This window comes from Gadus chalcogrammus, chromosome 20 (genome assembly GCF_026213295.1).
Source record: "Gadus chalcogrammus isolate NIFS_2021 chromosome 20, NIFS_Gcha_1.0, whole genome shotgun sequence".
NCBI classification, from domain to species: domain Eukaryota; kingdom Metazoa; phylum Chordata; class Actinopteri; order Gadiformes; family Gadidae; genus Gadus; species Gadus chalcogrammus.
The window spans coordinates 21,017,921-21,038,538 of record NC_079431.1 but is presented as its reverse complement, the minus strand read 5'-3'; the positions used below and the strand labels follow the sequence as shown (position 1 = coordinate 21,038,538).

At 46.2% G+C, this 20,618-nt stretch overlaps 1 protein-coding gene and 2 long non-coding RNA genes across 3 annotated transcripts; 1 reads left to right on the top strand and 2 right to left on the bottom strand.

Moving 5' to 3' along the window:
* Positions 1-4,418: 4,418 nt before the first annotated feature.
* Positions 4,419-6,442, bottom strand: LOC130373915 (uncharacterized). Its single transcript, XM_056580577.1, has 2 exons — positions 5,807-6,442; positions 4,419-5,699 (listed from the first exon to the last, which is right to left on the bottom strand). Exons 1-2 carry the CDS (start codon positions 6,440-6,442, stop codon positions 5,307-5,309), a joined length of 1,029 nt encoding a protein of 342 aa, XP_056436552.1. The 3' UTR covers positions 4,419-5,306.
* Positions 6,443-6,758: 316 nt separating this feature from the next.
* LOC130373917 (uncharacterized) lies at positions 6,759-9,108 on the bottom strand. The gene is made up of 3 exons (XR_008893562.1): positions 8,598-9,108; positions 7,058-7,120; positions 6,759-6,879 (listed from the first exon to the last, which is right to left on the bottom strand). It is a non-coding gene; the product is annotated as an uncharacterized LOC130373917 (long non-coding RNA).
* LOC130373916 (uncharacterized) lies at positions 7,754-9,083 on the top strand. Its single transcript, XR_008893561.1, has 3 exons — positions 7,754-7,896; positions 8,265-8,343; positions 8,541-9,083. It is a non-coding gene; the product is annotated as an uncharacterized LOC130373916 (long non-coding RNA).
* Positions 9,109-20,618: the final 11,510 nt, after the last annotated feature.

Sequence of the window (20,618 nt, the reverse complement as noted above, 5' to 3'; positions counted from 1 at the left end):
TCCTATTTCCACACAGTATGCACATAACGGTGTTAGAGAGAAGCAGTGCCTGCATCGAAATAGTTCCCAGAGGGACACTCTCTTGCTCTCTTCTTCCTCCATCATCCTACAATTGTCTCCGCTTCGCTCTCGCACTCTCAAAGATAATGTCATGTTCTCTTTTATTGAGGTCACCCCTTCGGCGGCAACGTAGAGACGGTGGACGGCGTGGGGTTCTGCGCCTGGCCCAGATCCCATGATCTGGGCCAGGCGAACCTGCTCTGGAACCTGAGAGACTCTTCAAACCTGACCTCAGTCCACCACGGAGCAACAGGAGACTTAAATAAAGAAACACTTTGAGCTACTGGGCGGACTAACTCCTTGACTGTGAAGGTTTGTAAATCACTCATATTTTTCATAACTAGTTGAGAAAACACATTGCCATGGTGCTGAACATTTTTTCTTTGCAGGAGGTGAGGCTGCCGTGTCTGTGGAGGAAGTTTTGATGTTCGCAACTGGACTGAATTCACTTCCCCCATCTGAATTGGAACCATCACCAAGAATAGGGTTCCTGGATGACTCTCCATTCCCAATGGCAAATACATGTTGTGAGGGACCGGCGTGGTCGCCCCACGTATCTGGGATACGGCCAACCAGATTCAGAGAGTGTGGTCAAAAACGAGGGCAATTGTCTCAGGACAAGAAAAGTGAATCTTTATTTTCTCTCTTGTACTGGCCTCCCATCAAGCCAGCACCACCTTCAGCCCCCAAACACCAAATGAGCCAGCCCTTAAATAGGGAAATGAAGTGGACCAATCAAGGCCGTATGGGCCAGACCATTAGTTGGGGGAACACTCATATATATATATATATATATTAGAGCTGTCAAGCGATTAAAATATTTAATCGTGATTAATCGCATTAATGTCATAGTTAACTCACGATTAATCACAAATTATTTTTCTATGCTAAATATCCCTTGATTATTTTGTCCCATAATTCTTCTCATTTTAATTCTCTTATCAACATGGTGAAGTGCATCGGCTTGCCTTGTGCAAAAGATTTTTTATTGATAACATTGGCATATACTGATCAAAACAGGACGATACAAAAAGAGCCTATAGTGCAATTAAACGACTGCTTTGAACAAATGTAATTTGAACATAGCAGTCAGGCTACTGCTTCTTCGTTTTGATAAATAAAAAATAAAAATAATAATAATTTTTTCAAGAAAATAATTGCGTCAATCGCGCGATAAAATTTTTAACGCCGTTAAAATTGGTTTGTGTTAACGCCGTTAATAACACGTTGAACTGACAGCTCTAATATATATATATATATATATATATATATACACACACATATACACACAATATAATAATAATTTCTCTAATGCAAGACTGAGAAGGGGAAGGATTTCACCTTCTCACACATGTTCAAACACATTGAAATTACCACTCCTAGACATGTACACTGTGTTTAAGACAAAAAAAAAAAGGGACATTGGACTTCAAAATTCTCCAGGATTTGGATGTTTTTAAGCCATGAGATGACCCCTAGGGACGCTGAAAAGGTGGTTCTTTGTTGTTATTAAAGGTTAAGAATCTTTATAATGTAAAGATATGAGTGTTTTTCTCTCAGTTAACATTTTAGCCATTCTATTTCAGACAAAATAAACAAGGCCAAGAAGTTTTGTTTTAATACTTAAAATGTAATAAATATGCATTACTTTGCTATTATTTAATTCATTTATTTCATCAAAACACTGGGTGACATTCAGACATAGACGGCAGTGTTCCACAGCTACAAATCAGATTTCAGGGCATATTAAAAAACATCTTAAACACTCTAAAAACAATAGCAGGAAGAAAAGAAAAGGGTTAGGGTTAGGAAGAGAAGAGGCAAACCCATTCACCTTTTGCGCTGAATTCACCCTTGCCCTCCCACGCCTCCTCCGATCACTCCTGCGGATGTTACACCTGCCCTAGCAAGGGAAGATCCGAGTCATCCAGGCTCCATCTTCTCCTTCCCCCTCCTCTTCCTCACTACTCAGTTCTTCTTATCACCAGCCCCGCATACACCCCTACACGAATCGCAAAGCCACTATGTGGTCCCTCCCGATTAGAAAATCCATAATCATCATGGGCGATTCGAATTCAGCCCGTATCCCAAAAGTAAAACTGGACTAGATACAATGTTTCCCAGGAGCTACGCTCAGACACATGACAGCCGTCCTACTTAGACACACGTCTCCCAGACCGGACACCAAACTCATTGTTTTATCGGTTGGCATAAACAACCCTCATTAATTTCTCACGTAATTTATCTGCACCACATCAGACCCTATTAACACGCCTTAATTCATTCATCACTATAAAATACACACTTTTCGAAATACACCATTCTGAATTTCACACAACTCATGACGACATACATTGGACAGCAGACACTGCATCACACGCACTTCAACATTGGCTGTGGGAAAAAGAGTTTCCTCGACGCACATGGTTGTTGTTAAAAAGCATATTTTTACTTAACACATAGCACAACCGTCGAGTCACTTGCACAACTCAAGCCTCCCTCAATTCTAAGGCTACGTTTACACGATGACTGTCTGAACAGAAGACGCAAAAGTGGCGTTGAGTCTTCACTTTTTATTCCGCGTTTAGAGGAGAGGAAATCTGCGTGCATACGGTGACGCAAAAGTGTCTGAGCCATGTCTGAACGCATGCGTAGAATCTTCCTTCTCTTATCCGTGTCGCCAAAAACCAAAAAGATCCTTCTCTGTTCAGTAATACTATCTGTAAATATCCTGTACATTTCGTGGAAATACTCCTGTATGCTTGTTAGAGCTGCCAGAGCAGCTTGAAGGTCCGACGCATGGAAATAATCTGACATTTTTGACATTTGTTTATTTCCTTGTACTGGCACATGTATGTGACGTAAACGCGTACGCGACGTGAGCAGATCTGAGCAGTGTTTTGCGTCTTGGCCGTTTAGACGGAAACGCTAAGGCGGAGCGTATTCAACTTTTCCACCCTGGAGGGTGGTTTCAGATTTATGCGTTTTCATGTCCCAAAAACGCTGTCACCGTCTAAACGAAAGGCACTTCCGATAAAATATTTTGTCGTTTTCACCCGCAAGCGTCCTTGTGTAAACGGGGCCTAAAACTCTGGCCTTCTTAAGGAGCACCAGAATGGGTGTGGCTCAATTAGCCTATTAGACTATTATGGCTAACAGCCAGACAGGAATATGTGCATCTTTTAAAACATGGTTTAAAACAGTGAAGATGCCATTCACATCTCCTTCCCCCTCTTTTAAGCTTGCAAACACGGTTCCAAGCGCAGTAGATAAAAAAAGGTAAAATATTGTGCAAGTAATTTGTGTTAAATAAACAGTTCAAAGAGTCTCTCTGGTGACCGCCAATCTTCATTCCAAGATCACTCCTTCTTGGCCAAACACTGCACTCTTCACAGTACACAGGCCCAGCTCTGAGACTTCCTCCATCCAGACCTCCAGACCACCTGCAAAATCCGCTCAGGCCTCTGCAGTTCCAGCTAATAACTTGGCCTCTGAGCACTTTCCCTGGGCTGCAGACTGGTCCTCCACGGGATGTCATCAGGAAGTCCTCAGCCATTACTGTCCTCCGCCACTGCTGTTCTGTTAAGGCTTGGCAATAGCTCCCCACATGGCTCACGTCAGCAACAAGGAGTTCCCGAAGCTATTCCTCCTTCAGGCATTGGCCAACTCCAAAGGACAGCAGTTCAACTCCACCAGTGATCTCCCCTCCCAGCAGGTCTCTTCGTCTACCTGCTCACCCTTCCCTGCGGCTTCCACCATGAAGCTCCTCAAACAATATTTTCCGAAATGTGGGTCCCCTCCACTCAGCTAGAGGAATCATCCCACCACTGCCACCAAATGTGAAAAAGAGTTTTCTCGACGCACAAGGTTGTTGTTAAAAAGCATATTTTTACTTTAAACACATAGCACAACCGTCGAGTCACTTGCACAACTCAAGCCTCCCTCCAGTCTAAAACCCTGGCCTTCTTAAGGAGCACCAGAATGGGTGTGGCTCAATTAGCCTATGAGCCACAGCTGCAGACTATTACGGCTAACAGCCAGACAGGAATATGTGCATCTTTTAAAACATGGTTTAAAACAATGAAGGTGCCATTCACATCTTCACAGGCTGGATCAGTTAAACTTCGGGCGGGGACTAAGTCCCAACAGGGACACCCCCGTCCCCAGGAATCTAACATTCTGAACCTATCCACCATCTTCCATCTGTCAGAAACGGAAACTCAGCTGCTGGAGAGGGGCCTCAGTTTCATCCCCACCCCTCATATTTCAGATAAACTCAAATTCCGAAATGGGTCCCCTAATCGGACTGAGTGGTGCGGTTGGTCGCCAACGGTCTGGAAGTCTTCCCGGAGCTCCAGAGCAGCGGGACAACGTCGCGTCTGAGGCCGAAACGGGTGCCCTAATCGGACTGAGTGGTGCGGTTGGAGAATACACTAAGCCCCACCCCTTTAGTCATGTGCTGCTTCAGAAATTGTAAATGGGCCATTCAAATTGGTTTCACATCTTTTGTGGAAGGACCAGTCAAACTGGTTTCACTTGAAGAAATTATCCAAAAATGCATTGCAGTTCCACAGTTGCTCTGTGTGTGAATGAAATGCATCCATTTATGTACAGACACAATTATTTATTTTCCAGACCTTGGGGAATGTGTGATTGAAATGATGAATCAAAATGTGAAGTGCAAATGTTAATAAAATATCTTGAAAGTGTATCTCTGTCTTTGGAAAAAAAGCCAATCTTGGAAAAAGTCTGCAAGTGTGTTGAAGTTTACCAAAATGAGAGAAACCTCAGCAGTCCTCTAGAATGAATAAGATTTTTAATTGATATATCTCTAAAGATAAGAAACAGGATATCACCACAGAACCTCAATTTAAGTTACACAAGCTAGAACAAGTTGCAAAACAGCTACACAACAAAAACAAAAATCAGCACTAAAAAACACATATGAAACATTTCACCAAAATGGGTCATTTCACGCTTTTGGAGTCCTCATCCCTATCCTTTAAAGAGCCATCAGCACAAACAAACACACAGATGAAACATTTCACCAAACAGGGACATGTCATATGTGTCTCTGAAGGCAGATGCCCTGTAAGCTTTAGGAGTCACCCGCCGCCCCACCACCCCCCAAAGGTCAAAGGCCACGCATCATATTCAGAAAGTTTATCCATACATGCCAAGAATTGTTCCACTAAAAAACATATGAAACATCTCACCAAACGGGTCATGGTACGATTTTGGAGTCCTCATCCCAGGTAGTCAGAAACTGCTTTCTTCTGAGGGTCATCCAGGCGGTTAGCTGCTGTCTCAAATACCCTCCGTACAACCTGGCTGCTCACCTGGGGGACGTTGCACTTTTGCTGGAGCTTTATCAGATCACCAGCTGCATTGTAAATTGGCTTACCGCGGGAGGACACAAAGAAAAAATCATCTCCATCCTTCTCATCCTGCTCATCTCGCTTACGTTTCCTTTCGCCAGCAAGGAGCTGTGGCCGCACTTTGTTGTAATATTTCTCAAACCACGCCTCCTCCTTCTTGGACAGGACAATTGAGACCACAAAATGTGCAGCCGTCTTGTGGTCCTTTACAAAAACGATTGAATCATCATCTGCGTGTTTCCGTTCAAGCCATTCCTTGACCTGTAACAAAAAAAGGATATGCCATTGATTAGGAAATGTAAGGCTAAAATGTCAGGGTAAATTTATCAATAGAGCACATAAGAGCACAATAGAGCAGTAACACTCACCTTCATGCTCTGCACCACACATGGCCGTTGGCAGTGTCTTAGTATGACAATTGCCTCAAGATAGTATAGCACAAATATGCACTCAGTCCTACTCAGGGAGGAAGAAGAACTGTCATCAAGTTGATTCATGATTTTCACTAAGTCACCTTCACCTTTATCAAGAACAGCCAAGCATTCACGAGGTGTGGGTTGACTTTTGTCAAACAACAAGGCATGCCTCTTTTGCACAATTTCTTTGCTCGCTTGCTTAGAGAGGACACTCTGTGAAGAAGTTAAAAAACTCAAATATAACGTGCACTGCTTGTAGAGCTCCCTGTCATCCTGTCTCAAGCCGGTCCTTGTCAAGTGGAACTCCAAGAACCTTTTCAAGCACTTGATGTAATTTCCTGATGTTTGTGCCTTATACCCTGCCTTAGCCTGTTGACCCAGGAAGTCTCTGAGCTTCTCTCTGTCATTGACAAACTTCAAAGATGGTTCCGTAGGATCAGCAAAATACAGGTACCGGGAAACAGTGTCAACCTCCTGTTGGTACTTTGCATTTTCGTAATCATTCTTTAGGTAGTCGGCAAAGCGCTTGAGCAATGGATGATCTGCTGAATGCTTTTTCAAAATGCCTAAATCCTTCGCTTTCACCATTTTGTCATTGGTATACGTTTTCTCTTGCCTACATTGAAAAAGCTCATTGCTGCCGCAAGATTCCACATCAGATGGCTCTGTCTCTCCGGGTGCCTCCCCAGGGCATTCAGAAAGGGTTTCGGTGACCAACCTTGGATTACCAATGGGCAGAGGAGGAGGGACTCCTGTCACAAACAAGTGATGGTATTTCAGCTCCTCAATCAATCCTTCGATTGGATTTGGTGATGAGACGATTTGCTTCAGGACTGCATAACTAAAAGCCCGTCCATTCTTCAGGAGGTCACACACATCTTTCTTGGCCTTTTTCAACCACCTCTAGGATCTGTGGTGGTGTCTTATCCTTCATGCAGACTCTGCGCAGGTGACAGGATAGAGACTCTTGGGTCCTCAAACAAACTGGACAGAGTAGATAGTGTCTATGTGCAGCTGCAGATTTCCTGGTAATAGAAAAGAAATACGTTCATTCAGAAGTCATCACAACAAAACATTTAAAACATGGTAATACTTCATGAGCAATTACACTATATATATATATATATATATATATATATATATATATATATATATATATATATATATATATATATATAAACAGAGGCATTAAATATGACTTACTTTTCCCCAGCCATTTCTTAAGATGAGACAGTGAGTGAAGATGAATCTCTGGAAGAATTACGGCTGTTCAGAAGAAAGACAAATTAGAACAATAACCTTTAAGAATGTAAGCTTTAGCTCTCTAGGCAGAATGGTCAAATCAAATTTAGCAAATTAAGAATGTAAGCTTTAGTTCTCTAGGCAGAATGGTCAAATCAAATATAGCAAATTAAAAAGGCTTTTTGAAGAGAAAACCCTTCTTGATCTAAATAGCAATTAAAATTGCTTTTAAAGGCTATTGCCAAGGAATAACAGCGCTTTAGAAGTAGAAGGTAGCAATTAGAATTGCTTTTGATTCAATGGATGGCCAAGGAATATGCTCTTCGGAAGTTCAGTAGATTTCAGCTGGTAGATTTCTGTGGGAAGTGGCAGGAACCTTCTTGCTTCAGAAATTTCTGAGAGTGAATTCTTTCAAAATCAGTCCAGTATTTATGATGCCAAAGTCTTTGCTCATTGGTTAACAGAGCCCCAGTGCAGTGAAGCCCCACCCCTTTATTCATGTGCTGCTTTAGAAATTGTAAATGGCCCATTCAAATTGGTTTCACATCTTTTGGGGAAGGGCCATTCAAACTGGTTTCACTTGAAGAAATTATGCAAAACTGCCTTGCAGTTCCACAGTTGCTCTGTGTGTGAATGAAATGCATCCATTTATGTACAGACACAATTATTATCTTTTCCAGACCTTGGGGAATGTGTGATTGAAATGATGAATCAAATGTGGAGAAAAAGCCAATCTTGGAAAAAGTCTGCAAGTTTGCTGAAGTTTAACCAAAATGAGAGACACATCTTCAAAAACACAGGTAAGAACACGCCCCTTTCAGCTTGCAACAATAGCTTGTGGGGGGAGGAGCTTTATGCAACAGGCATTATAAATACTGGAATTTCATGGTGAAGAATCTTAAATGCATCAAAGGTAAGCCTTTCTTTTATTTTTTATCAAAATATGTTGATATGATCTGTAGATATAGAATACACTCAGCTCTTCATGATCTACAAAAAAGTAATATCTGAATTATTTTCTCTCTTCACATACTGAAAATTGTATAGGGGTATTACTTTATTATTTTGTAATATTTGATATAGTACCATTCTCCTTTTTACATTCCATGCTTTGTAATGCCTTGTATGTAATGCCCTGCTAAGTAATGCCTTTTTTTTCTAATTCAAGTAAAACAGCAAACAGGCACTACTTGCTCTGTCCACGCTGTCTCAAAACACAAGCAAGCCTGTCTGTCCATTTGCGGAGGGTATGCTTGAAGGATGGCTCTGATGCCGATGTTAATGCCATTGTTGACAAAGCAAAGCACGATGCAGACCAATTTTTGATTTTGCTTAAATTGTGAAATATATCATATGAATCTGCATGAAAACTATTTGGGGAGATGTTAGGAACCCAGCCTCACAATCTCTGATGTTTTTTTCTATTTTTAAACATTATTTTTAGGTGTTCACCACAGGTGCTGATGCGTCAGCATATGTGCGAAAGTCCTCCATGACATACCCTCCCGATCCCCGACGGTCAGTCCGACGACCATGCACTATTTTCGGACACCTTCTGAGGACATCCTGCCCACTCTGGAGGATGGAAACAAGGGCCTAGAAGAAGAATAAAAACATTTTCACCGTTTTTGAGACTAAGTCCATCCACATTTAGGCACAGAATGGAAATAAAAACGTTTTTGGCCGTTTTTTTTACTAAGCCCATTTGGACTTGGCTCAGAAGCAGAATAAAAACATTGTAACTGTTTTTTGAGTATATCCTTGTGGACTTAGACTCAGAATTGGAATAAAAACGTTTTTGCCCATTTTTTTAGTGTCCAGCTCCAGTTAAAGTATCGCAGAGAGTAGCCTTGTAGTGCTGTGTAAGTGAGAGATCTTTTTGTCAGTCTTAACGACCCTGTCATTCACAAAAAACACTTATTTCGGGAGAGGTAAGCTCTAGAGATGCGCGGATGGGCTATTATTTCATCCGCAACCGCATCACAAAACGCTTGATCCGCCCGCCATCCATCTGCAACAATTTTTTTGACTTTTTTCAAAAAAATTGTGCGGTTTTACAAAACCGCACCCGCCCGCCATCCGCCTGTTGTTTTTAGGTATATGCGCTGCTGACGCGAGGCTAGAAAGTTCTTGCCTGTTCTTGAAAGGAGACTGATCCAATGCCGCAAAGATATTTAAAGGATAAAGTCCCTAGTATGAAAGCCTATTGGCTATGTTGTAGCCTATCCCCAGAATATTATCAATGAAGTGACGTCTGTCTCCGATCGATGCACAGGGAGAAACTTTAAAATAGCCAAGCACATCGGCAAACCTGACCTTACCATAGGCTAGTAGGCCTACACTTTTTTATCATTGTAATAAAACGCAATTTGGTACACCATTTTAATATGGTAATATAGCCTACTGTGTTTGTTTTTTTTTTGCAAAATGAAAGATAGCCTTTTAAGGAAACGCCGACTCGAGCCTATTAATTCCGAAATTTCACCACATTGAAGGCTATATAGGCTACTGTAACAAGCCCAACACTTGCCTGCTTGCCTTGCAAATCAAAGTTTTCCGACTATCTTTCTAACCTTCTTTCTTAGGTGTTGATGTTACTGAGCTAGAAGTTTAACTTGTTCTGCACATCTCGCGCTGCCGATGCCTGATGTCACTTCTGAGTCAAATCACTCCATCATCTCTTTGAAATTCCATATTCCACGAGTGGTAGGCTACAATGACTGGCTGTTTTAAAATATAACTTATACGAAACAAAATAACCCAGGCAGTTTCATCTACGAGACGTTAAAGCTTCTTCCAATACTGACAGCTGTCTCATAACTTGCAGGTCTGTGGAGACGCGACATGGGACGGATCGTCACTTAATTTAAACTTTTTTGCTTCCGTTAATGTGTGTGTGTGTGTGTGTGTGTGTGTGTGTGTGTGTGATAGAGACAGAGGCAGAGGCCAATTTACTGCCTGATGAGAATTGGATTATTTCAAAATGTGCTTGGAAGTAGGTAACGACATTTAACAATGTGTATATATTTTTGAATTTCGTTGGTTGAACCGCCAACCGCCCGAATTTAATTAAAATATTATTTTTTGTCACATCACCCGCCCGATCCGCGGTTTAACCGCGGAGTCCGCGGTTGCAACCGCCAACCGCGCATCTCTAATATGTACACAGAGCACAGGAGAACAGTACTAGTGATGATGATGATGATGATGAAGAGCGGTTCAGCAGCTCATCATGTCTGGTTCTCCCTCAGATGCCTGTGACCTCACACTGGACCCCAACACGGCCGGCAGACTCCTCTCTCTGTCTGAGGAAAACAGGAAGGTGACGTGGGTTGGAGAGGACCAGTCGTATCCGGATCACCCAGACAGATTTGACTACTGGGAGCAGGTGTTGGGTAGAGAGGCTCTGACTGGCCGCTGTTACTGGGAGGTAGAGTGGGAAGGAGGGGTTGTTATAGGAGTGACATACAGAGGAATCACAAGGAGAGGAGGGGGTGGTGACAGCGGGCTTGGACTGAACAACAAGTCCTGGAGTCTTCATTGTCTTGATGGTGGTTACTCTGCCTGGTACAACGGTACAGAGACAGTCCTCCCTCTCCCCCCTGCTGGCTCCACCAGAGTAGGAGTGTATCTGGACCGGCCTGCTGGCTCTCTGTCCTTCTACAGAGTGTCCCCAGGTGGAGGAGGGTCCTCAGACACACTGACACACCTCCACACCTCCTGGTCCTCCTTCACCCAGGAGGACCTCCTCCGGGGGGTCTGGGTTGGGGGGTGGGGGGGGTCCTCAGCCTCTCTGGGTCGGTTGTAGGAAAAACAAAACGGGCGCGGGACACCTCGCCCCTTACTAAACTAGGGTTAGTGGTGGTGTAGTGGTGGTGGTGTAAGGGTTAGTGGTGGTGTAGTGGTGGGTGGGTTGTAAGGTTTAGTGGTGGGGGTAGTGGTGGTGGTGCGAGGGTTAGTGTGGTGTAAGGTGGTGTGGTGGTATAAGGGTTAGTGGGTGGTGTAGTGGTGGTGGTGTGTAAGGGTTAGTGGTGGTGTAATGGTGGTGGGGTAGGGTTAGTGGTGGTGTAATGGTGTGGTGTTGTAAGGGTTAGTGGTGGTGTAGAAGTGGTGGTGTGGGTATAAGGGTTAGTGGTGGTGTATTGGTGGTGGTATAAGGGTTAGTGGTGGTGTAGTGGTGGTGGTGTAAGGGGTTAGTGGTGGTGTAACATGGTGGTGGTGTGAAGGGTTAGTGGTGGTGTAATGGTGGTGGTGTAAGGGGTTAGTGGGTGGTGTAGTGTGGTGGTATAACGGTGTTAGTGGTGGTGTAGTGGTGTGGTGTAAGGGTTAGTGGTGGTGTAGTGGGGGTGGTGTACGGGTTAGTGGTGCTGGTGGTAAGGGTTAGTGGTGGTGTAATGGTGGTGGTGTAAGGGTTAGTGGTGGTGGTGGTGGTGGTGTAAGGGTTAGTGGTGGTGTAGTGGTGGTGGTGTAAGGGTTAGTGGTGGTGTAAGGGTTAGTGGTGGTGTAGTGGTGGTGGTGTAAGGGTTAGTGGTGGTGTAGTGGTGGTGGTGTAAGGGTTAGTGGTGGTGTAAGGGTTAGTGGTGGTGTAGTGGTGGTGGTGTAAGGGTTAGTGGTGGTGTAGTGGTGGTGGTGTAAGGGTTAGTGGTGGTGTAGTGGTGGTGGTGTAAGGGTTAGTGGTGGTGTAGTGGTGGTGGTGTAAGGGTTAGTGGTGGTGTAGTGGTGGTGGTGTAAGGGTTAGTGGTGGTGTAGTGGTGGTGGTGTAAGGGTTAGTGGTGGTGTAATGGTGGTGGTGTAAGGGTTAGTGGTGGTGTAGTGGTGGTGGTGTAAGGGTTAGTGGTGGTGTAATGGTGGTGGTGTAAGGGTTAGTGGTGGTGGTGTAAGGGTTAGTGGTGGTGTAATGGTGGTGGTGTAAGGGTTAGTGGTGGTGTAGTGGTGGTGGTGTCAGGGTTAGTGGTGGTGTTGTGGTGGTGGTGGTGTAAGGGTTAGTGGTGGTGTAATGGTGGTGGTAAGGGTTAGTGGTGGTAGTGGTGGTGGTGTAAGGGTTAGTGGTGGTGTAGTGGTGGTGGTGTAAGGGTTAGTGGTGGTGTAGTGGTGGTGGTGTAAGGGTTAGTGGTGGTGTAGTGGTGGTGGTGCGAGGGCTGTGATTGGTCCGCTCGCTAAAACCCGCCGCAGAACCGAAGCAGGTTCACGACTGCCTGGAAGCGTCTGCGGGGTCATCGCTGCATCGTTGGGTTGGTGGCACCACCACTAACCCTAGTGCACTAAACCTAAAGTGTACTAGTGTACTAAACCTCCCAGGGGTGGGGTGGCGGCTAACCCTAACCCTAACCCCAGGGGGTCCCCAGTGGGGTCCTCAGCGCCCTAGTGGGCCCTAGTGGGGTCCTCAGCGCCCTAGTGGGGTCCTCAGCGCCCTAGTGGCCCTAGTCGGGTCCTCAGCGCCCTAGTGGCCCTAGTCGGGTCCTCAGCGCCCTAGTGGGCCCTAGTGGGTCCTCAGCGCCCTAGTGGGCCCTAGTGGGGTCCTCAGCGCCCTAGTGGGCCCTAGTGGGGGGGTGGCGGCGGACCCCGGGGGGGGGCGGCAGGGGTCCTCAGCCTCTCTGTGTCGGGTGTAGAAAAACAAAAGGACCTCCTCCCTCAGCGCCTGCACGCCTGTAAACACACACACACCCACACACACACACACACACACACACCACACACACACACACACACACACACACACCACACACACACACACACACACACACACTCTAAACCCTAGAGCTGGAAACTAAAAGGCACTCTCTTTAAATGTCTTGCACACACCAGTCATAAACACATGCTCTAACGTACATGCATGCACGCACACACAAAGAAGCACACACATTTGTTGGATTATTTACACTGCAGTTTCTCTGACTGGACTTTGAAAGGTTAACATCGTTATGACATAATCAATACTGAATGTGTACAATGTCAATGTGTCTATGAGCTCAGCTAATACTCATAATGCAGATCCAACAGAGATAGTGAGGATAAGAGACTCTCCCTCTCCCTCCATCCCCCCTCTCCTCCCTCTCTCCGCCCGTCTCTCTTTCCTTTGCTCCGCCCCTCCCTCTCCCCCTCTCTCCCCTTCTTCCTCTCTCCCTCTCTCTCCCGTCCCTCTCTCCCTCTCGCCCCCTCTTCCTCTCTCCCTCTCTCCCCCGCTCCCTCTCTCCCCCGCTCCCTCTCCCCCCCCTCCCTCTCTCCCTCTCTCTCCCGTCCCTCTCTCCCTATCTCCCCCTCTCTCTCTCTCCCTCCTTTCTCTTTCTCCCCCTCTCCCTCTCTCCCCCCCTCCCTCTCTCCCTCTCTCCCCTTCTCCCTCGTACCAGCGCGGACGTCTCCGTGATGAGCGGCCGACCGCTTGACGTATCCCTGGCGACCCCGCTGACCTCAGTGGCGGCAGCGCCCCCTCCCCCCGCCCCTCTGGGCCTCCCTCCCCCCCTCCCTCCCCCCGCCCCTCTGGGCCTCCCTCCCCCCCCTCCCTCCCCCCGCCCCTCTTGGCCTGGTGGTTCTCCTCTCGGGGGCTTTGTGCCGAGCCTTGGGGGCTTTGAGTCGTGTGCTGCACGGCACCAGCTCTGGTGTGTGTGACCGGCGCGCTCGGGGTCACGTGTGTGCTCCGTGAGTCGCTCGGGGTCACTTGTGTGTCGACGTCCCGCCTTGATCGTCCCCGGATCCGTCCACCGACTCCTCGGTCCACACCTTAATCCTCGTCCGGAGTCCGGACGCCGACTGTGGCGACTTTGCCGACTTCCTCTGCGTCGTTCTCCTCGTCCCGGTCCTGGTGTCTGGTCACGTTGACCTCCATGGCGAGCGTGTCCACGCCGTGTCCACGCCGCAGTCCGACGGCAGCCCCTGCGTACTCCCAGAGAGCCGTGGGAGAACACCAACGCCCTGGAGGTGTTGGCCGCGTGGCTGACGAGGAGCCCGGGAGGATCCAGTGGATCTCCACATCCGGGCGGCGGTGGACTCGCACGGAGGGCGATGGGCTCGGAGGGACGTTTGTGAGCATGTTTGTACATTGAAGAACAGATTCATTGATCGGTATCGACACTGAAACTACTTATATAATACTGGTACACTGCCACGCACTTATTGTACGTTGTACGCACTTATTGTACGTTGTACGCACTTATTGTACGTTGTATGTCCTGGAACTTAATGTATGCACTTATTGTACGTTGTATGTCCTGGAACTTAATGTATGCACTTATTGTATGTTGTACGTCCTGGAACTTAATGTATGCACTTATTGTATGTTGTACGTCCTGGAACTTAATGTAGGCACTTATTGTTATTTTGTACTCACTATATTCAGAGAGAGTGTGTGTGTGTGTGTGTGTGGTGTGTGGTGTGTGTGTGTGGTGTGTGTGTGTGTGTGTGTGTGTGTGTGTGTGTGTGTGTGCGTGTGCGAGCGAGCGAGCGTGCGTGCGTGCGTGCGTGCGTGCGTGCGTGCGTGCGTGCGTGCGTGCGTGCGTGCGTGCGTGCGTGCGTGCGTGCGAGCGAGCGTGCGTGCGTGCGTGCGTGCGTGCGTGCGTGCGTGTGTGTGTGTAACCCTCTAGGGCAGTAGAGTACTCAGATTTGGACTAGTGACTAGGTTTGTATGGAGGGAAATAATAAAGTGCCAACACAATGATTAACTGCAGCCATAGGTTACTTTTAATTTGACTGTATTCAACTTTGTAAGAAAAATAAAATAGATTCTCAGTGCAATCAAGAATAATCAACAATTTTCACAGTTTAGACCATAACATTAGGTAAGAAACAACTCTCTTTAAACACCATTAAATGTCAAACAAATCCAGAACGAATAAAAATAAGAAAATAAATTCCTTGGAAATGTTTAGTTTTCTTAAAGTTCAGTCTTTGTTTCCTTTAGTTTCCTTGGCTCGGTCACTTCAGCATGCATTTATAAAAAGAGTAATGTCAAGTCAGAGTCAGAAGTCAAAAAGTCAAGGGGTCGTTTGTGGCGCTTCAGAGCGCTTTCACCGTATATCAAGTTTTTAGTTTAATTTATTCATGCTAAGGTGCCAAGTTCATCAAATGATGAAGGTAAAGGAAGAACGCTCTCTTCCTCGCCACATCTCGGTCCACTCCTTTGGGTAAGGAGGTATGTTCACTAGCTCGCCACCCCTTCGTCGAGGGGAATTCCATCCAGATTCTCCAGAGTTTCCAAGGGTTTGAAAAACCTAGCCTACATGAAAACAGGCTATTACTACATGGGTCTTGAAATAACACTCTTCATGGCTATATTGGATATCATCAAAATCCTCAACATACTGTTGAAAGGTGGCTTGAAAGGACTGATAACTCAGTGTCTCTGTGACAGTTATAGTATCTCTTTGTCTCACTCGTTGTCTCTCTCTCTCTGTCTCTCTCTCTCTCTCTCTCTCTCTCTCTCTCTCTCTCTCTCTCTCTCTCTCTCTCCCTCCTCCTCTCTCTCCTCTCTCTCTCTCTCTCTCTCTCTCCTCTCTCTCTCTCTCTCTCCTCTCTCTCCTCTCTCTCTCTCTCCTGTTTAGCATGATAAAGAATGAAATTAAGAACATTTTAAGATCTTCCATAGGGTTAGCTAAGGAGGATTTAGATTTGTTATTTTAAATGTATATTAAATACCAACTGATGGTAAATCACATGTTTTTTATGCCACAATATTTGCATATTTTCAGACATAAGGTCTTCAGGTCTATTATACCCTACTTTCTGTCATAATCCTAACAAGGAACCTGATTGAAAGAACAAGAGGTCTATGGGATAATGTTGCATGTGGTAAATGACTTTAAACTGAATCTTGGTTCCTTGTGTTCTCTTGGGAACCAAACTGCAGCAGAACAGGTTCAGTTATTAAAGATACGTTCACACCTGTTTATCATTTGTAATGCCTACTTCTTCTATGATTTTAGTCCTTGCATTTATTGTGTACATGTAAGGGACTATTTTTCTGTTATAATTGTTAATGAAGAATAATTGCAATAAACAACTCAGTGGATCCAACTGAAGGTTCTCGTGTGTTCAGCCAATGGTTCTTCCCCTTTCTTCAGTTTGACTCTTTCAAGCTGAGCAGACGTTTCTCCAGAGCTTTCTATTGGTTATCCTAGCAGCACACCTGGAATGTCCCTCCAGCCCCTTGGGTCCCAGCAGCACTCTGAGGGGTCATGACCCCTGACCTGGACCCAGTCTTCAGTCCCAGGTCTCTGAGGGGTCCTGACCTGGACCCAGTCTTCAGTCCCAGGTCTCTAAGGGGTCCTGCTCCCTGACCTGGACCCAGTCTTCAGTCCCAGGTCTCTAAGGGGTCCTGCCCCCTGACCTGGGCCCAGTCTTCAGTCCAAGGTCTCTGAGGGGTCCTGCCCCCTGACCTGGGCCCAGTCTTCAGTCCCAGGTCTCTGAGGGGTCTTGCCCCCTGACCTGGACCCAGTCTTCAGTCCCAGGTCTCTAAGGGGTCCTGCCCCTGACCTGGGCCCAGTCTTCAGTCCCAGGTCTCTGAGGGGTCCTGCCCCCTGACCTGGACCCAGTCTTCAGTCCCAGGTCTCTGAGGGGTCCTGCCCCTGACCTGGACCCAGTCTTCAGTCCCAGGTCTCTAAGGGGTCCTGACCTGGACCCAGTCTTCAGTCCCAGGTCTCTGAGGGGTCCTGACCTGGACCCAGTCTTCAGTCCCAGGTCTCTAAGGGGTCCTGACCTGGACCCAGTCTCCAGTCCCAGGTCTCTAAGGGGTCCTGACCCCTGACTTGGACCCAGTCTTCAGTCCCAGCTCTCTAAGGGGTCCTGACCCCTGACCTGGACCCAGTCTTCAGTCCCAGGTTTCTGAGGGGTCCTGCTCCCTGACCTGGACCCAGTCTTCAGTCCCAGGTCCTAAGGGGTCCTGACCCCTGACCTGGTCCCAGTCTTCAGTCCCAGGTCGTAAGGGGTCCTGCCCCCTGACCTGGACCCAGTCTTCAGTCCCAGGTCCTAAGGGTCCTGCCCCCGACCTGGACCCAGTCTTCAGTCCGTTCCTCTCAATGGTGGCCTGGAGGACCATGAGCTCAGTCCTCTGGAGACCTTTCCTCCAACTCGTCACAACAGTGGAGTCTCCATTCACCTCGGTTATCAAACGCTTTTATCCAGAGAGACTTACAATAAGTCCATTGGTCAGGAGAAAGAGAAACAACAATATTCTCTGTGGGTACAGTAAGGATGTTCATAGAACCAAGTGCCAAGCACTAACCATCACTACGTTAACCCATTCCCCGTACACAACACAGAGAGCTAGGATAATGCTACACCATGCTAAGGCCCAATCCCATTTCTTTGCTCTGTCTCAACCCTAACCCTCATTGCTACCCCTCATTGCTACCCCTCATTGCTACCCCTCATTGCTACCCCTAACCGATCCCCTACCAAATGGGACAACCCTACCCTGTGACGTCATCATGGCCTCCCCGTGCCCCCTAGCAGATAACCAGACCCCTGGTAATGTTACAAGAGACAGACTGGCTGCCATTGTCTCGGGCAACGAGCAAGACCCATTGTAAAGATGTTTAACCTGAAATGGTATTTATATTTGTAATTGGCATGTTTAAATAAAGTATTAAAAAATAATAATAATAATACTATTTGTCCCTCGTAATATACCTTTATTTTGAATGTCACTTAGCTACATGTTAAAGGTGGTATTAGGGTGCACTCACACTAGGCCATCTGGCCGTGGCCATTGGCCGTTTTCACACCTAACCGTGCTCAAATGGCCCCATTGTTCTCTGGCCTGCACTCACACTAGGCCATCTGGCCGTGGCCGTTGGCCGTCGCAGCTGTGGCCTGGCCACGGAAGGCTCTTGTACATACGTCATCACGTCGTAACACGTCATCACCAAGCGTCCGCTGCATGGACCATAATAAAGTCTGCCGCCAGTCAGAGTTTTAACAACAATGGACAACACAGAGAACACCAACAGTTGAACTGCTTGATGTGATGTTTACCGTTTAATGGGAAAGAAGGCTCGTCGCCTTTATTATGTCCGTGGTCGTCGCATTGACTATACATCATCCAGCTCAGGTTGCGTAGCCGTGCGTGTGCGCGTGTCGGCTCATTAGCATCTGTACCGTAGCGGCCCGTGCCGTAGCAGCACACCTCTCCCAAGTGGCCAAATTGGCCCGGCCTCGCCAGACTGGCCACACTCACACTGGCAGATTTGAGCATGGTTAGGCCACGGCCACGGCCAGATGGCCTAGTGTGAGTGCACCCTTAGATAATAATCGGTTATGAACAAGAACACTTTAGAAGAAACACTTTATTTAAATAAGAAACACTGAACCACATATCTAAAATACACACACCGCATCTAAAAATACACACACACGCACACCTAAAAATACACACACACACACACACTCTCTCTTTCAGCTTTTGAGAGAATGGTGGAGAATCACATCTTCTCAACCATTCCGCCAACTTTGCCTCGCTCTCCTCATGCCTCGCCTGCTCCCTGGCACTCTCCTCTTGGAAGGAGTGTCTGGGGTGGTGGAAGAGGTGCCTGGGGTGGAGGAGCATGAGGGAGAGGTGGGGGGAGGGGGGCTGGTGGCAGTGGACTCAACGAAGTCCTGAAAGAAAACGAATAAGAAGGAAATAGGAATTATATGCCAGAACTGGTTGATATGGCCATATGTTATGTACAATATATAATAGCTATGTACACAATATAGTACTGCCAAAAAATACATTGATTAACCATGTAATATTACTAATATAATATAATTTATTAGTATATATAATAATACTTATAGAATATTACTAATATAATTAAATAATTATTAGTATATAATATTACTTATAGAATATTACTAATATAATATAATATATTAGTATAAAGCTTATTTTTAACCTGGACTCACTAGAACATGGAAGATCTGGATATCATACGACATGATATGCAGCCCGGTCTGCAGAGCCCGGTCGACGGCCGGGCTGCAGAGCCCGGTCGACGGCCGGGGTGCAGAGCCCGGTCGACGGCCGGGCTGCAGAGCCCGGTTCTCGGTCGAGCGGCCCGCGAAAGTCGGCCTCGCGATCTTCCGCGAAAGTCGGCCGCAGACTTTCGCGATCTTCCGAGAGTCCACGGCCGGGCTTCGAAGCCCGCGGCCGGGCTGCAGAGTATAATTAATAAAATAATTACTAGTTAATTACAGAGAAACACTTACATTTGTGTTTTTCCAATCCTGTCGCATCTTTTCGCCCTCCATCTTGTCTAGGATATTTCTTGATTTTCCGTTTTCTCGCAAGGTATTGTGGGAGCAAGTCACAACTGAAGCGCTTTGAGGGTGCCCATCGAAAATCTCAATTTTGAGGGGATGTTAGCCCTCCCCCTACCCCTTAAGCTACCTTTAAAATGGTATTGGGATTGGGGTTGGGATTGGGAATATGTCTGTGTGTCTGCATGTCTGTTTGTGTGTGTGTGTGTGTGTGTGTGTGTGTGTGTGTGTGTGTGTGTGTGTGTGTGTGTGTGTGTGTGTGTGTGTACATTACAAATGAACACATTTCGAGGTGAGAGGTGGATAGTGAAAGAGAGAGAAAGGGAGACAGACAGACAGATACATAAACACCTAAAACTTGTTTATTCTCTAAATCCCTTTCCTCAACAGACGATCTTCCTGACAAAAAAAAGCGAAAGGTCTTCAAAATCTGGACACCGGGAAATGAAACTAAAAATAAAACAATTGAATCACCAAAAAAAAAAGACTGTTAAGAAGGTGTCACCCCCCAGAGCATCATCAATGGCCAAAAGATCCCCTTTCTCCTGCTCAGGTGGTTCCTGGTTTGGCACTGAATCGAATGCAGCGTGATGAGGAGTCACCATAACCTAACCTAGGGACCCTGAGGGCAACGAGGCTTCAATTAAACAGCCGCGCCGCTGAATAGGCACTAATTGAATCTAATTGAGGAACAATTTGAATAGAGAGCAGAGGGTTTCGTTTTTATTTTATTTGATCAATTCATTTACTTAAAGCTTGTCTTTGAGATGTTTATAACCCTTTGTGTAGGGGAGGATGGGAGCGGCCGTTTGGTACCCCCTAGTGGTCGTATACCACGAGCAAGTTTCACCAAAGGAGTCTCCTGTACTTCAGAAAAGACGAGTATATGATATATTACAATATCATATTCATTTAAATACCTTAAAATTACTACATTAGATTGTTTTGAAACACACATTTAAAATATAATTCGATGATTGATTTGGTTTTAATGGTGATTATGATTTTTTCCATCATCGAGCAGCCGATTCTGTGGAAAGCCTGTACTTCACAACCATGACCAACATGCAGGCGAACAGGTGGGCCGCGGAAACTAGGAGGGCCTTGTTACCCTTTGTATTCGTTCAATGGTATATCGCTGCTACGGTAAATATTAGGAGTTACCCCGGGATTCATAATAATTCAGGATTTATGTGAAGCCTTGCTTGATCTTTACCAGAGTCAAGATGTATCAGGTGCTCATATCTTGTTGTTAATATATTTCTCTGGCTCAAGGACAAAGCGCCATATG

Coding starts and splice junctions, on each gene's coding strand:
- LOC130373915 (XM_056580577.1), bottom strand. CDS start 6,442: ATGGTGAAAGCGAAGGATTTAGGCATTTTGAAAAAGCATTCAGCAGAT. Junction 5,700..5,806: donor GTGTGGTGCAGAGCATGAAG/GTGAGTGTTACT, acceptor TTTTTGTTACAG/GTCAAGGAATGGCTTGAACG.